The sequence below is a fragment of the Cryptotermes secundus genome, unplaced genomic scaffold, assembly GCF_002891405.2.
Source record: "Cryptotermes secundus unplaced genomic scaffold, Csec_1.0 scaffold401, whole genome shotgun sequence".
Taxonomy (NCBI): Eukaryota; Metazoa; Arthropoda; class Insecta; order Blattodea; family Kalotermitidae; genus Cryptotermes; species Cryptotermes secundus.
This window is the reverse complement of record NW_019731223.1, coordinates 1,355,342-1,370,872: the sequence shown is the minus strand read 5'-3', so window position 1 is coordinate 1,370,872 and position 15,531 is coordinate 1,355,342. Positions and strand designations below refer to the sequence as shown.

The window sequence follows — 15,531 nt, the reverse complement described above, 5'->3', positions numbered from 1 at the left end:
TTTTTTTTTTTCCCTTTTTTTTTTTTTTTTTTTTTTTTTTGAGCCACTTTGTAGTAATGTATTTCATCTATCGTGTTGCATTGATGTATCACTTTCCACATTCACTTCCATCTTCAATGCAAGTCTGTCTACACTCTGTCCTTCATTTAAAAAGGCATTAAAATCACAGTCAACAGCTACATGTTTTGGCCTTACTTGGCCACCCTCAGGCAATTGTTCCCTTGTCGGAAACCACTACACAGCATTAGTTTCCATGTTAAAACATCCCAATGTCATTACATTTTCATCATTCACATTAAAATACATTTGTTTGGGAACATAACTATAATATATGTTTATAATTCTTATTATTGTCGCATTTTACAAATTTTGAATTTTGGTAGTTGCCTTAATGTTACTTTTGTTGTTTTATTTAGCCCTATAAATATCACTGTGGTGTAGTTATCATTATTGTTGCAATATGCGAAGTTGTATTATTAATATATGTAATTTATTTTTTATGTGTTTGAATGCTGTTTTCTTTTTATATACTTATGTGCTCAGTTAGTATGTATTTTCCCACTAGTCAAGTGTCTATCACTTTTGTATGAGCATTTTGTGTGATTGTTTTCACTTACGTACCTTTCGTGGGGTTTCCCCTTTAATGGGCAGTCTAGGCATTTCATTTGTTAAATGCCACTATTGTTGTATCTATTTGTTTGTGTATGGTGCTTATGTTTTGTATTGTTTTCTGTGTGTGAAAGGCTACTTTTATTTGCGTGTTTTTACACGTAAGAAGCTTGGTAATTTGTTGTACTTCTTTGCCACAATATGTAAAATTGGCCCATTTGGTCATGTACTGGGTGTCAGTGTGTGAACAGTTATACCCAAGACTGTAAAACATGGTCGCTGGGATACATTTTGAATGTTGCTATAGGCATACCTCATTTGTACTACATTTTTTTTTTGCATAAAAAATATAAACATAATCCAGTGATTTCTGCAGATAGTTTTCCAAATTTAATTATTGTAATTTACTAACTGTTATGTGTGGATGTATCCAACTGGTTATCTTAAATGGTTGGAAGTATGTCAGTTTTTTAATGATTTTTTTTCCATGTTAAATGGTAAGAAAATTCAATATTTGTGCACGTGCTATTTACAGGAATACTTTATGTTTGTTTCATTAATAGTGAAACTGAGTGTATAATTCAGTTGTTCATTAGCCATTGTTCCCCTTCATGTACACATTTGGACATTCATATAGTATGCATTATAACATGCTTTGCATCTTTGTGATATATAGTGAAATGTATTTGGCTTCCTTAGTCTTATTTTGTTTTTTGTTCCAGTTTTCAACTGAAGCAGCTCTTGAAATTCCTTGGGTAGCTCATTATTATTACCATCCATTTAAATCTTTGAATAATAGGTGAACGTCACAGAAGAGTGAGACTCATTGATCACTGCTGGGCGTACTGATACATAAGAAATAACCATTGCAACATTGAATATTAGGGTTATGGAAAACTGGCTGATGCTGGGAAGGATACAGCTTATTTGTAATTACGAGTAAGTCAGAGGAGTTTATTATACTTTTTATTATGAGTGTGTTATCCTGAAATTCAAGTGAAATGGGCAGGGAAAATTGCAATAGACTGTGAAAATTATGCACAATTGATGGACCTCTGTACTCATTATTAGGGTCTGAAGCATCTTGTTCTCCAAAATTTGGTGGGATTTGAACCCATAGCTTCCTAAATGAGGTGGATGCATTATTACCTAACTAACCCAGCTGATGGAATTTGTACGATATAACTACATTTACATTTTCTCTGTGAAACATTGTATTGGTTTGCTGCACTCCAGTGGGTGATCAATTATAAAATCTTTAAAAGTGACATGGGTTTGAATTCACACTTGCCAGCGCACACTAAATTTGAAGGATATGATTCCACACATGTTACCATACTCTGTATGTCTTGAACATTTAAGAGTTCAAACCCTTTGTCATGTTTGTTCAAGCAGCCATCCTTCATGTTCAAATCAGTTTTTAATCTTATTCCTTGAAGCTGGCTCTTTTTGTGTAAAAAATATGGTATGTGATGTAACACATATATTTTCGCGCCATAGCTCAGGCGGTTAGTTGCTGGCTTCCCACCGCTGTGGCCCAGGTTCAATCCTGGGTCTGGTCAAGTGGGATTTGTGGTAGACAAAGTGACGCTGGGGCAGGTTTTCTCCGAGTACTTCGCTTTCCCCTGCCAATCTTCATTCCACCAGTTACTCCACAATCACCCTCACCTATCATCTGGGGCTGGTACAATAGGCCAGAAGTGGCTGCAGTACAAGGGACTTAGTTCCACCCCACTAGCAATAAAGAAAAACATTTATTTTATGGCTATTACTTTTGTCTGTGACACTTGTGATGTTTTAACAAGATTGGTATAAAGTTAGGTCTTCAAGTGAAGTGCCAGATCTAAATGGATAATACACAATCAAAATTCATATTTTGTCATCATACGTTTGTTAGTCGGTCACTAGGCTGAAATGCATACAGCTGAGCCATAAGTACCTGGGCTTAAATTTTATCCTCAGTCATTTCATGTCGAATTAACACTAAAAAAATGCAACTTTCAACCTATCCCTTTCAGATTTGAATGATATTTGATTGGCTTATGGACCCTGTAGAAATGAGTGAAAATGAGAAATGTTGGCCCTCAGGACTTTTAATTCTTTTCTCTTCCCATTGAGAAGAATTTATAATTTAAAAGATAATACATCATTAATAGGATGCAGCTTCACACAAGAAGCAAAAAAAAAAAATTAATACAAAAATTTCATACCAGAAAACTGGAATCATAACTTTTATAGGCATACAAGTGAAAGGAAGTAACTTTTAAATTGATAATTGATATTAAAGCAAGTGAACAGTTATACATACATGCACTGTAACATCTCGTGTCAAGGACAGGAATACATAAATTCCAAAATCGCAAGTTTTTATGAATACAGGGATTTTACATAATACCCAGAAACTTAAGTCTACTTCAAAAGCTCAAGGCTAAGGTTGTTCAAAACGTTAGTTCTTTTGTCCCTTCATTGTGACTGAAATTTGAACACTGATAAAAATAGACTATTTTTACGATGAAATATTTGTGATGAATAGAGTACACTTCTCTTGTCTACAAAGGAAATTGAAATTTTAGAACCTGAATTTAAATACTTAGATGAGAATCTTTATATGTATAGAAATGATCAGCTTCGACACCCATGCTGAATATGATTGCAGGTTCTCAAAACAGTTCCCATTCAATTTTTCTCTGAATTGTTAAGTAACTACTGGGCCATAATTCTTGGCCAACCACTTAGAAAACCACAGTAAGATAGCTGAAGGATATCAGTCCTCAGGTTAAAGACTTTTCCAGCATTATATGAGTTGTGCTGCTCCTCATGTATTACAAAGTGAAATGAAGAAGGAATAGATGAAAGGTATTCTGCATTGGAAGACACTCTGCAGTTATGTTAATACCTTAATTCAGAGAAAGCTGCCCAACTTTGTTACTTCATCCCTTGCTGATGCTGTATGCAGGGCTTGAAAAAAAAAATAATCACACTGCATGAAAGAAAATACGTTATGTACGATCAAGAGAAGTGGAAGTGTGTATTTAATTTTTAAGCAGTCTAATTTTAGATTCCACAGTTCAGTGGGAATATAAGGACCCACCAATCATTTACAGTTTAATTAAAAAGTGAAGATTTTTTAACCAAGTATTCAGTATTTTTGTGTTAGTTCTATTCTGTGCTTTCAGTGACTTCTTAAATTATCATAAATTAGTACAGCAGCTGATTTAAAATAGTTTGAGAACAGATACGCTATAAACTTTTATACAGTCAGAAATTAATGTTTTCAAAGGCTATGGGTTAGTGAATAGTTTTGAAGTTTAGCAGATATAATTTAGCTTTATTTTTCAAGCTCTGGTGAGACCTGTATTCATATATGATACTAGAATTGTAATTTTGTTTGAAATACCTTAATGTTTGAATAAATCATGCTTTGTTTTCTGTTACCTTGAAGTTTGACCTTGATTCACTGGGATAATGGCTTAATTCTTAAATTTAAACCATCAGAAGTCTCATTTAGCTTAAGTTTGATAACAGATATGAAAGTTGTGGTTTGTAGAAGTCAGTTACTAAAATCAGCTTTGAAGGGTTTTAATGGTGGTATGTTACAGTTAGGGTTGAGTTTCTGGACCTAGTATTCTGAAACGTTGATCCAGTGACAGAGATCAGCTCCAACTGAGTATGTGCCTCCCCATCCTTTTACCCGAGGATGAAAACAGGTCCAGTTCCTAAACATCCTGTTCTTGCAGAATACTAGACAATGGGCAAAATTCCAGAAACTCAATAATCCCAGTTCCTAAATTGTGTTATATCTTCATTAAGATTCAATTTCATATGTCGCTTCTTACTACATGTTTTGGCAACATAGTGCCATCTTCAGGTTCGTTATTTACGCTAAGCTATTACATTGTTTGCCATCTTGTGTCTTTCATAAAATTATTTAGAAAGTACATTATTCATCAACTATAATAAAATTTGTATATACTAAAACTTGTTAAGATTATTCATCTATATGTTTTCATTCAAACTCGTCCACTGTGGGAGTCGTTTCTGTGTGTACTGTGTCTGTGATGTGTCCTTCCTTTTTGGTTGCGATCGTCACTTCTTAGGCTTCTGTTGTCTGCTGGTTAACACTCCACAGCCGAACACTCAACTCTCAATGACAACTCACAACTCAACTCTTAACTGAGCATTCTGATGTGTCCTCCCTTTATAACTTAGGGAGAACCAAGTATATCACCACGACTAACAGTTTCTTTATCACTGCATGCCTATTCTTTGTCACAGAAACGTGTTTTACCAAGCTGCTCTCTAGCAATGGACGTCTCTGTGGTGCTTCCCTGACTGTACACTTCTGGCATTCAGGCGTCATGTAACAATATTTTGAGTTACTATCAGTGGTATGTGATTGTAACAGGAACATGATTATAGTGAGAGAATGGTGGAACAGAATTTCAGTGTGATATATGTAGTTATATAGTGGAGGGGGGAGTCCAGTTGGGTCCACTTGGCACTGCGGCCACTGATTGGCCTATTGTACCTGCCCTGGGTGATTATGATGGAGAATTTGATGAAATGAATATTGGCAGGGGAAACCGAAGTCCTCAGAGAAAACCTACCCCAATGCCACTTTGTCCACCACAAATCCTATTTGACCAAACCCGGGCTGCCACAGTGGGAAGCCAGCGACTAACCGCTTGAGCTATGGCGCAGCCTTACGTAGTTATATAAGTCATTCCAGGATATAATAATACAACCATTTATGTTTGGCACAATATACTCTGGTGACCAATCCCAGAAAATGTCATCAGCACTGGATGGTATTAAATGTAGTTTGTCAGTTCCATGTATTGCAGAACAGCGTTTTTATATCATTTTGAAAGTCTGCTGAAGTTTCTTCCTGTTGATTTTTGTTTAAATGGTTTCATATCATATCAGAGTTCATATGGTAGGTTGTGACTTTTCTGCCTCTCCTAATCAGTGGTCATGCTCATCATCTCATGTCATAACCGTGCTTTAGCTATGTGGCCTTAGTGATGCAATCACAGCAGAATAACAGTTTCACTGGATATAGAGGAAATGTTAATTCATTAAGCCTTTCTAGAGAGTTGTGAAGGTAGCAGTTGTAAATCACATTGTTACTTTTGGCTAACAAACAGATGGTAGGCCAGTGTATTGCTTTCATAATAATACATTGATCCAATTGGACTCATGTTAATTGTGACTTATGGATGAACAATAATATAATTTATTGAAATCGTTAAATTCTTGAAATGTCAGATAAGAGCACAAAAAAACAGTGACTCAGAGCAGTCACCTGACGAAACAATGGTAGTTATACTTTAGGATTCATAGCTATCAAAAATAATCAGCTACCACTTCTTAGGTTTAACATATTGTTTCTTAATGTAGAAAATGGCTGATGATGGGGAAACAACAACAAAAAAATGGTAGTTCATTTTCAGAACAGTCTTACCTGACGAACCAGCTCTTGGAACATGATCCTTGCCGAGTTAATAGCTGCACATCTATTCAAGGAATCCCAAGTTTCATTAACTTTTAAACAAGAGTTCCACTGGACCTTGTCCTGAGCCAGTTCAATCCAGTTAACACTTACATTCTATTTCTTATTCCCTCTGTTGCCTAGAATTACCAAGTGGTCTTTTCCATTCGGGTTTTCCAATTACAATTTTGACTTCCCTTAAAAGAATAACCAGTTATCTGCTGCATCAGAGTTGAGTACAGAAAGAGGCTGGGGGTGTGCATGTTCATTCTTCAGTGAACGTTGAATGAATCAAAACCAGGTTAGGCCAGCAAGTTTCCAACTGAGCACCCCCAAATATGAGTCAAAAGCATTACCACTGTGCCAGCAGCATTTGTCATGAAATTCCTTCTTAATTTTATGAAGTGAACACTTCACTAAATATTCTGGCTCAGTTTGCACTAAACTGGTTTCCAAAATGAATATTTATTCTCTTATGGATCAGTTTGCACTAAACTGGTTTCCAAAATGAATATTTATTCGCTTTAACAGAATTACTCTTATGGATCAGTTTACATTAAACTGGTTTCCAAAATGGATATTTATTCGCTTTAAAAGAATTATTTATTTCATTAATTTACATGTACTACTGTTTTATCTTATAATGAAAAACTGTTATCAAGGAAATACATGTATAATAATAAAACAAACATTATTACAAATATAGCAAACTACAAAGTGATTCGTGTAAGATTTGAGGCTTTCACGGCGGTGACTATGAAGAAAGCAGTCTTCTGGGATTTGGCACCGTGTATAAGTGGTGTTAACCGACGTTTCGAAGGAACGTATCGCCTCCATCTTCAGGGTAGAAGAAAAAGTATAAGAAATCTGCAAGCGATCTGCAGTCTGCTTTTACCGTTCTCACGGTCTTGTCGCTTGCAGATTTCTTATACTTTTTCTTCTACCCTGAAGATGGAGGCGATACGTTCCTCCGAAACGTCGGTTAACACCACTTATACACGGTGCCAAATCCCAGAAGACTGCTTTCTTCATACAAAGTGATTCATTTCATTTTTAGATTGTAACAGCATCACATAATAGCAATGATAATAAATCAGTGAGCTCTAATAGAAAAGGTTCATTGATTTTTTATATATATAATAACGATTAAACTGGTGCAGTTGCAAGTCATGAAAGTTCCCCATAGTTCATATGCACACCAACTTCAAAAGGATGCAGTCTTCTGAATGGCAGTAACAATTTTTCCATTTCCATGAATATAGCACTGCCTAAAAATAGGACAGAATATAAGCATTAAAAGGATGCAAATATATAAAAAGATATAAAATACTGCTGTGCCATCCATGTTACATGGCGTGAAGTTATTTGTCATGTTACACATACCCAACATGTGACAATATTTTCATCTTGTCTAACAAAAGTCAGTAGGTGTAACTAAGAGAAAAATAAGGTACGCAACATCTGAATTAGTACAATAAAGCATCCTGTATACTACAGACATGTGGTGAACAAGTCTGGATTAAAAATCTGAGACATTTTACAGGCATACAGAAAATGTGTTTATTACATTTAACACTGACCAAAAATGAGTTTGGAATGAGTGGATGGAATGGGTCACTGCCTATTTAAGGGAGGGGTATTCAGTTGTATTCATTTATAGGTTCTGAAAAAAAAAAATGAAAACCCTTCTTTATTACTAGTGGGGTGGGACTAAGTTCCTTGTTCTGCGGCCACTTTTGGCCTATTGTACCAGCCCCAGATGATAGGTGAGGGTGATTGTGGAGCAATTGGTGGAATGAAGATTGGCAGGGGAAACCGAAGTACTCGGAGAAAACTTGCCCCAGCACTACTTTGGCCACAAATCCCACTTTACCAGACCCAGGATCGAACCCGGGCCATCACGGTGGGAAGCCAGCAACTAATCGCTTGAGCTATGGTGCGGCCTATAAAAACCCTTGGGCTACCTATGCAGATAAGGCTTTGAAGTCTATATCTCCAAAATATGAAGCTTGACTGGTAAACACAGTGTTGGTTAATGCAAAAAAAATCAATGATCATTTCATATTGTCCCATGTTGGGTATGTCACGCAACAAATAACTTCATGCTGTCAAGGATGTAGTGAATATTTATTGCACATTCGCTCTTACAATTACACAATTTACAGTTTCACAACTACTGCCATCTGCAGTATCACAATTACTTCTCCTGCTGGAGTCACTGCCATGCACTTGATACAACTCAACTCATAGCTGCTAGACTTCAATTCAAATTGAATACTAGTAACTCTCTCTCTCTAGTAACTCAATACTGCTGAATCAAGTCAAAGTCACATTTCGACTAACGGTCGGTCGGTCGGTCGGTCAGTCAGTATTGGGGCTCATGACAAGATATTTATTACTGTTTGACAGTTACGGTCTTGATTTTGTGTGGCGCCCTCTCTGACGAGAGGTGGGTCCGAGTCCCTTGAGACTTGTGACCATATTTTACTGTCTCGGTATTGAGACTTCCCTTTTCGTCGCCTCTTACAACTCACAGGGTCACGGTGGAGGTATTCGACCCCGCCTCCACACAGGGCAATACTGCTTAATAGTGTTCGCTGCTCCTTATATAGGCTCAGCACGGACAACATAGAGAACATATTGCTGCTCCGCAACAGATATCAGGTACTGTTGCCAGGTGTGTCTACCTACGCATTGCCTAGCACTAGACGCCCTACTGTTGCATGACATCACAGCCTAGTGGGGAGGGGTGTTTACCAAGCATTGTTACGCAATGAACACTGATTGCTATGGATATTCCTATGCAACGGTCCACTGTTATTGTGTTACCATGGAAGTATCTACTCCAAACACACTACATTATGTTATACATGATGATGATCTAAATGTTGAATAAGATATAATTATAAATGGTGAACAGGAAGGTATGGAGTGAGGGCTGTGGTGTATAATAAGGTGAAATACCAGAATGTCAGGAAGAAATATGGAAAACATGAACTGTATGGGTGTTAGGGTGTTCTCAATATATGTGCTATATATTTATGCATAACTGTCAGCATATGGATATGTTTATTGATTTAATGAATAATATCTGTAATATTTTTAATGTTTATTAAAATTTTAATCAGTCTGCATATCTCCATCCATTTTACAGAATCACTTCCAAATGAAGTGGACTGAGCTGGACTTGGTATATTGGTATGATCAAGGTACTGGATTCTGTACTAAAGTGTTCAGATGCACTTTTGAAGAAATGAATTTCTATGGAAACACCTATTTGCTCATTAAGTGTATGAATTCACCAGCTGATGTGAAATAGCTCCTACCTAAAATCATTTTCAAGGATTAGCACAGGTTGCTTAATGCTGCCTGGTTCCAGCAGCCCAGCTTGTTGTGAGAGTGCAGTAATCATGCCAGAAGTCTGTGGTGAAATCTTTCCTCTTACTGAAATCATAAAACCCAAATTATAATTCCTGACGGCTCAAATTGTAATCATTTTATATCCATTATATACACCTAATGGGCCACGATAACTCAGTAACGTAGATAAACAGGAACTGATAACTCACTCAGCAAAGTAGATAAACAGGAACATATTTCCAGACTGGATTTTTGTCACCACATCCATACCATTTCTGTGGCCCACCCAGCCTATCTAATGGGTACCAGACGCTCTTTCCCAAGGGGTAAAGTGAACAGAGTGTGAAGCTGATTTCTCAACCTACTTCTAACAAAAAATAAAAGTCAGGAATATGAGATGCTTTATTCCTGTGCCTCTATATTCCTTTATAACAGTGCTTAGCATAGATGCATGTAACATGTTTCTGCAGTCAGCTCTGTAAATTAGAACAGACCATTCAGACAAGGTAATATAGCAACATCATAACAGATTTTTTTTCTGTTGGCAGTTGATGTGTAACTGCCCAATATGATGAGTCATTTGAATAGTCAAAAAACAGCATGATCAGTACAGCAGTCGTTTCGCATTCTGCTTGCTCAGATCTTTTACGTATCTTCAGGTTTGAATTCTGCTACTTGTTCAGGGAGGTATACAATTCAGTAGCAAGTTTTCACAGCGCATTCATGGACTAGATGATCAAAAAACTGGGGTTTGATTCCCAGCAGGGGTAAAATATTTTACTCTTGTGACATCCAGACTAGCTCTGGGACCCATCCAGCCTCCTATTCATTGTATACCAGGAGCTGTTGTCCCAGAGAGAAAATGACTGGCACATGAAGATGACCACCTACTTCCATCTAGTGACGAGTTTTAAGTTTGTATGGAATTACACCTCCACTACCCCACACATCTTCATGGCATGATGCTCAAGATAGGCACATGGGCAACTTTACATACAAAAGAATACTCACAGAATATGCATTCAAGGCTGTCATAAATACTCATGAACAAAAATTTGTGTGTATTGAAGCTTATCAGAAATACTTAATTGTGGTCTAGTTTGTGACAAAAAGAGACAATCCAAGAGGAATGTGCTAAGTGAAGAAAAAGAGTGAGATGTTTTGGCAGTTAGAGATCAGTCCTCACAAACAGTTCTTGTTACAATAAACATGTTTGTTGTATTCAAAAACATCTGAGATTTCCATACCCATAACTCTGTAACTATTGAAAGTCTGGTCATGTGCTACATGATTGAGGGATTGGAATTTCCTTCCTCCATGTCATGCAGACCAGGTCTGGGGCCCATCCAGCCTCCTATCCAATGGGTACCGAGGGTTCTTTCCACAGGAATAAAGTGGTAGGAGCATGAAGCTGACCACTCACCTCCAACTAATGCTGAGGTCAAGAAAATGTGGGTAAGTCAATAAGTAAGTTACAAATGGATATAGAACTTAAACAAATAAGAGTACTGATTTGAAAAATGCTTTTATTTCTCAACATAATCTCCCTTTATATTGAGGCACTTACCTCATCGTTTCACAAGTCCCTGAATACCAGCAGCATAAAATTCTTTGGGCTACTGTCAGAACCAGGCATGTTCACATGGCATGTCCTACCTCATAATTCATGACAGGTTAGGTTTTCACAAAGTCTATGCACAATGGGTGCCGCACATGCTGACCCCAAAACAAAAAATGCAAAGAATAGGTCTCGCATTACAGCATCTCAATTGCTACCATGATGGACATGATATGCTAGTCCAAATTGTCACAGGTGATGAGTCTTGGGTTCACCATTACCAGCGTGAGACAAAGCAGGCGTCAATTCAGTGGAAACCACCTGCCAAAAAAGTTTAAAGTGACACCATCCTCCAGGAAAGTGATGCTCACAGTCTTCTGGGATCACGAAGGCATACTGCTCACCACATTCCAGCCTCAAGGACAAACCGTAAATGCCAACTCCTACTGTAACATCCTCAGGAAACTTCATAAGGCCATTCAATGGAAGCATGCAACCTGTCATGCATTATGAGGTGGGCCATGCTGTGTGAACATGCCTGGTTCTGACAGCAGCCCAAAGAATTTTATGCTGCTGGCTTTCAGGGGCTTGTGAAACAATGGGACAAGTGCCTCAATGTACACAGAGATTATGTTGAGAAGTAAAAGCATTTTTCAAACCTGTACTCTTATTTGTTTAAGTTCTATATCCATTTGTAACTTACTTATTGACTTACCTACGTATCTTCATGGCACAGTGCTTAATTAGTTAAGCACAGGGACAACTTTACCTTTCTTACCCATATTAACATAACATTCTTCACTCACAATGTGCCTTGGGAATAACCTCCTGAAGTCACAACATAAAGTTGTGAAATATTCTGCATAATCTCTGCAGGTGGAACAATGTCATAATCACCAGCCATAAGGAATCTTTGTCTACCATTACACTGCAAACTAACTGATTAAATATATTCACATCTAGATGGCCAAAAGAAACTTAAAAAATTTGGCTACTTCATTCATATACTTACCTCCCAAACATAATCCCTGTTCATCAGCCACAAGACAGCCTTTAACACTTGCAACCTGAGACCTGAAACAAATATTCCCACAACTTGAGCAAAATCATGAACAGTGTAGGAACAAAAAAAAAACACCCTTGCACTCATTGTCTCCATGCATCATTTCTTTCGATCGGTTACAGACAACCTGGGACTTAAAGGCACCAGGAGTATACAGTTAAGTCTATACTGGATTGACTTGGATGTTCAATCAACAACAGGCTAGAGGAGCACAGTATGAACTTGGGGCACTGCATCCAGCTATACAACACCAGCATCCTCTTCACCAAACAGATACATTGATTGTGTCATCAGGGAAGTAACTGAAACTGAGCTCCATCCCAATAATATGAACAAGGAGGATCCCTGAAAGATCATAAGAAGCCTCTCTTACAGGAATCTGGATCTGGGTTCTCCGTGGGGGCACAGAGATCCATATACACTGGTCTTATCAGAGGACCAACTCTGCCCTCTGCAGGCATGCATCAGCCCTAACCTTTACCCTCCTATCCTGGCTTCTCTCCACTACTTTCCTTTATTCTTCACTGCATGCATGCTTATGGCTCCTCTCCCATAATGCTCCATTCTCTGCTTACAACATCCTCAATACTTTCCCACTGTTTCTTCCTACACCAACACAAATAAGATCCCTTGCAGGGACATGCTAGTTATCCTGGTCATGTGTAGTACTGGTTTGCTTCCTATCTGTTGCGCACTTGTTTCTTGCTTGGCTTATTCTAAACCCCGAATATGGAGGTGACATGTTCCTCTGAAACGTCGGTTAAGTTTCAACAGACTCCATGGCGTTATATCCCAAAAAGATAGGGCTCTTCATAACCACCACTGTAAGAACCTCAAATCCTACACAATGTTTGTTACAACAAACACAAATTACCAATACTATGGAACTCAAGAATGAATCCCATACAAACTTCTTTGTGGGTGCTTACCGCCTATTATTTTAGCAGCTGACATATAACGGCATGAGCAGGAGTATGTTTAGTTGTCTGTCACTGACTGACTATCTTTTTTGACTGTGGCATTCTTGGAAAATCCTTTGAAAAGTGGTCACTCTTGATTCGTAAGCCATAGACAAATTGCCTATATTGCCTAAATCATTAAAACTTTGTAGATCTCAATGGATAACATCACGTTTTAAAATAAGGCTTTTATAAGCTTCGGTAAATATACTTACACATCATCCAAGCACTTGTGTAAGCTCCTTTCCATTGGCGCTTTGTTACAGTTAATAGGCAGGCTAAAATTCCGATAATGTTCGTTAATTTGTAAACGACCTCTGCCTAAACGATCGATTTACTCCCTAAAAGAAAAAAAATATATATATACACCCTACACCTCCTAACGGAACCTCCACCTCTTCCAGCGTGCTCAATGCCTTTACTTCGCTCCTCCCTGCTTTGCCACCTTACCCGCTCCCAGCCGTACCAGCGGTACCAGCTGCTGAACAGTTACTTATATATATGCGTGACAGAGTCGCCAACATAGTTCTCACAAAATTCGGTGCTTAACAATTCCCTATGATCTGTCAGATCTCCAAAAATGTGTTTCTTTACATTTCGCGATGCTGTGTCATCGACATAAGTACAAAGCACTGACTTCGAAGTTCAATTATTGTCACGTGATGAAGTGAGACTATAGACGGGGGTTGGATTGGTAATTGGATTTAGTGAACTAGTGACAATAATTTACGGTTCACTATTACAAGTACACTAGTGTCTACAGCGGTCTACAGTCACGTCTTCTCTGGTCGTCGTGGCCAAAGTACCCCCGTTTTGGCCAGTCGGGCATTTAAAATCCGCTAGTGGAAGCGCGCGCAAGTCCTAAATATTTATTTTTAAATGTAGTAATTACCAGACAGGCTTGAGTAGAACCATAATAGAGGAATTAAAATGATACCTAAGTGAACAACAGCAAAAAAGAATATACGTGTAAGTTATGCCCAAACTCATCCACGAGCCAGTACTTTTATTGCAGATTCTGCAGATTAATGTGTTAAAAATATATAGTAAAATTCGATGTACATACCCTTTTTGTTGTTATCTGCTTGATGTATATACCGGCTGAAATGAAATTACAGTATTCGATTTCACTATGAACGCACAGAAAACAGATCGCAGTCTGTATCTCAGCCACGATGCAGCTGTCTATTCACGATTCTAGAAAGGGCAATAATCTCTTGCAGCTATAACGGAAGGTCTTAGCGTTGAAGAAGGGTCCCCTCTGTCTTTCTCTTGAATAGCCATTCTTTCATTCTTCTGTCCTTTAGTCAAAAGATTCGAAAATCCGAAGAGTGTAAGCAGTGCTAGCAGAAGACCAAATTATTTTATTGCTTCCATCTGTTTTATGACACCAGGGCTGCTAACATTTGTCAAGTGTTACAAACAAATTAATTTATAATACAGAACAACTCTGTGAAGAACTGGGAAACCATTTTTGCAGTACGCATCAAAATTAACCTTTAAACATGGGACTTTTGAAATGGTAGTAAGCTTGAGCTGGCCGGAGTTTCTTTAAATGCCCGCTGCTGGTCCGCGTTTAAATGTCCATTGTTACTCTCGTTACTCTGCATTTAAATGTCCGTTCTTATTAGGGCGCTTAACTACTTAGTTATTGGGAACGAAATTTGTTTTAGTTGGTGGCGTATCGATAACAGCAGAGCCATCTATGACCAGTCCTTTGAACTGATTCATGTCACATCTGCAGGTATCGTAACGGTGATTTCAAGCTAGATTATTGATTTCGTGTGCATTTGTATTTTGGTCAAATTCCATCCTTGGATGTGTTGCACGTAGTTTAGTTCCAATAAAAACTCCAAGCCTTATTCGCAGTATAAAATATTCTAAAAAATGAAGTTGGTCTCTTGGTTTGTTATGAGCATTTTATTTTACAAGGGTTTGTAATCGATCACATTAATAAGTACAATTTCAATATATTTATGCAAAACAGGAATCGATATCTCCATAGAAAAAATGCATATAAGCAATTTTCCAAATAACATATGCCACCACCCTTATGGTTAGTTACGTGGACGATAGGAAACATTTTAGAAAGTAGAACGATTATTTATAAACCAAAAAAAAAATATGAAGAACATCTAAATACCATATTGTAGAATAAATAAGATATAATATTTAAATACTTTACAACAACAGCATCCACGTTCTGCACAGTGTGGAGCAAGGCGGTTGACCATTGGTCATTTATAATTTGGAAGACAAAAAATAGATCTGCATATGGACGAATAATTTCGATTTGCTTGTTATATGCAATAATTATCGCTACAAAACATACTGTAAAAATAATTTTTCCTATTCAATGATGTGGATCCCTATTGCATACTGAATATTTTTTAATAAAACCATAGTTAATTTCATTTTAACAGTTTTACCGCGGAGTCGAAACTTTAGGCGGGAATTCAACGCTATCTGTGTCAACGCGGCTGAACTACAT

At 37.6% G+C, this 15,531-nt stretch overlaps 2 protein-coding genes across 4 annotated transcripts in view; one reads left to right on the top strand and one right to left on the bottom strand.

The window, feature by feature from the left end:
- LOC111866520 (protein RFT1 homolog) overlaps window positions 1-9,370 on the top strand; it is a 53,345-nt gene extending 43,975 nt beyond the window's left edge. Inside the window, exons 11-12 of one of the 3 annotated variants that reach the window (XR_002843163.2) lie at window positions 1,332-1,548; window positions 9,255-9,370. The gene's annotated coding sequence lies outside the window, so the exon portion shown is untranslated. Of the gene's footprint in view, window positions 1-1,331; window positions 2,111-9,254 lie in introns of those variants that run through there. The other 2 variants (XM_023855550.1, XM_023855549.1) reach the window with 2 other exon arrangements.
- On the bottom strand, window positions 7,159-13,514 carry LOC111866523. Its single transcript, XM_023855556.2, has 4 exons — window positions 13,256-13,514; window positions 12,031-12,092; window positions 9,427-9,544; window positions 7,159-7,368 (listed from the first exon to the last, which is right to left on the bottom strand). Exons 1-4 carry the CDS (start codon window positions 13,288-13,290, stop codon window positions 7,305-7,307), a joined length of 279 nt encoding a protein of 92 aa, XP_023711324.1. The 5' UTR covers window positions 13,291-13,514; the 3' UTR covers window positions 7,159-7,304.
- Window positions 13,515-15,531: the final 2,017 nt, after the last annotated feature.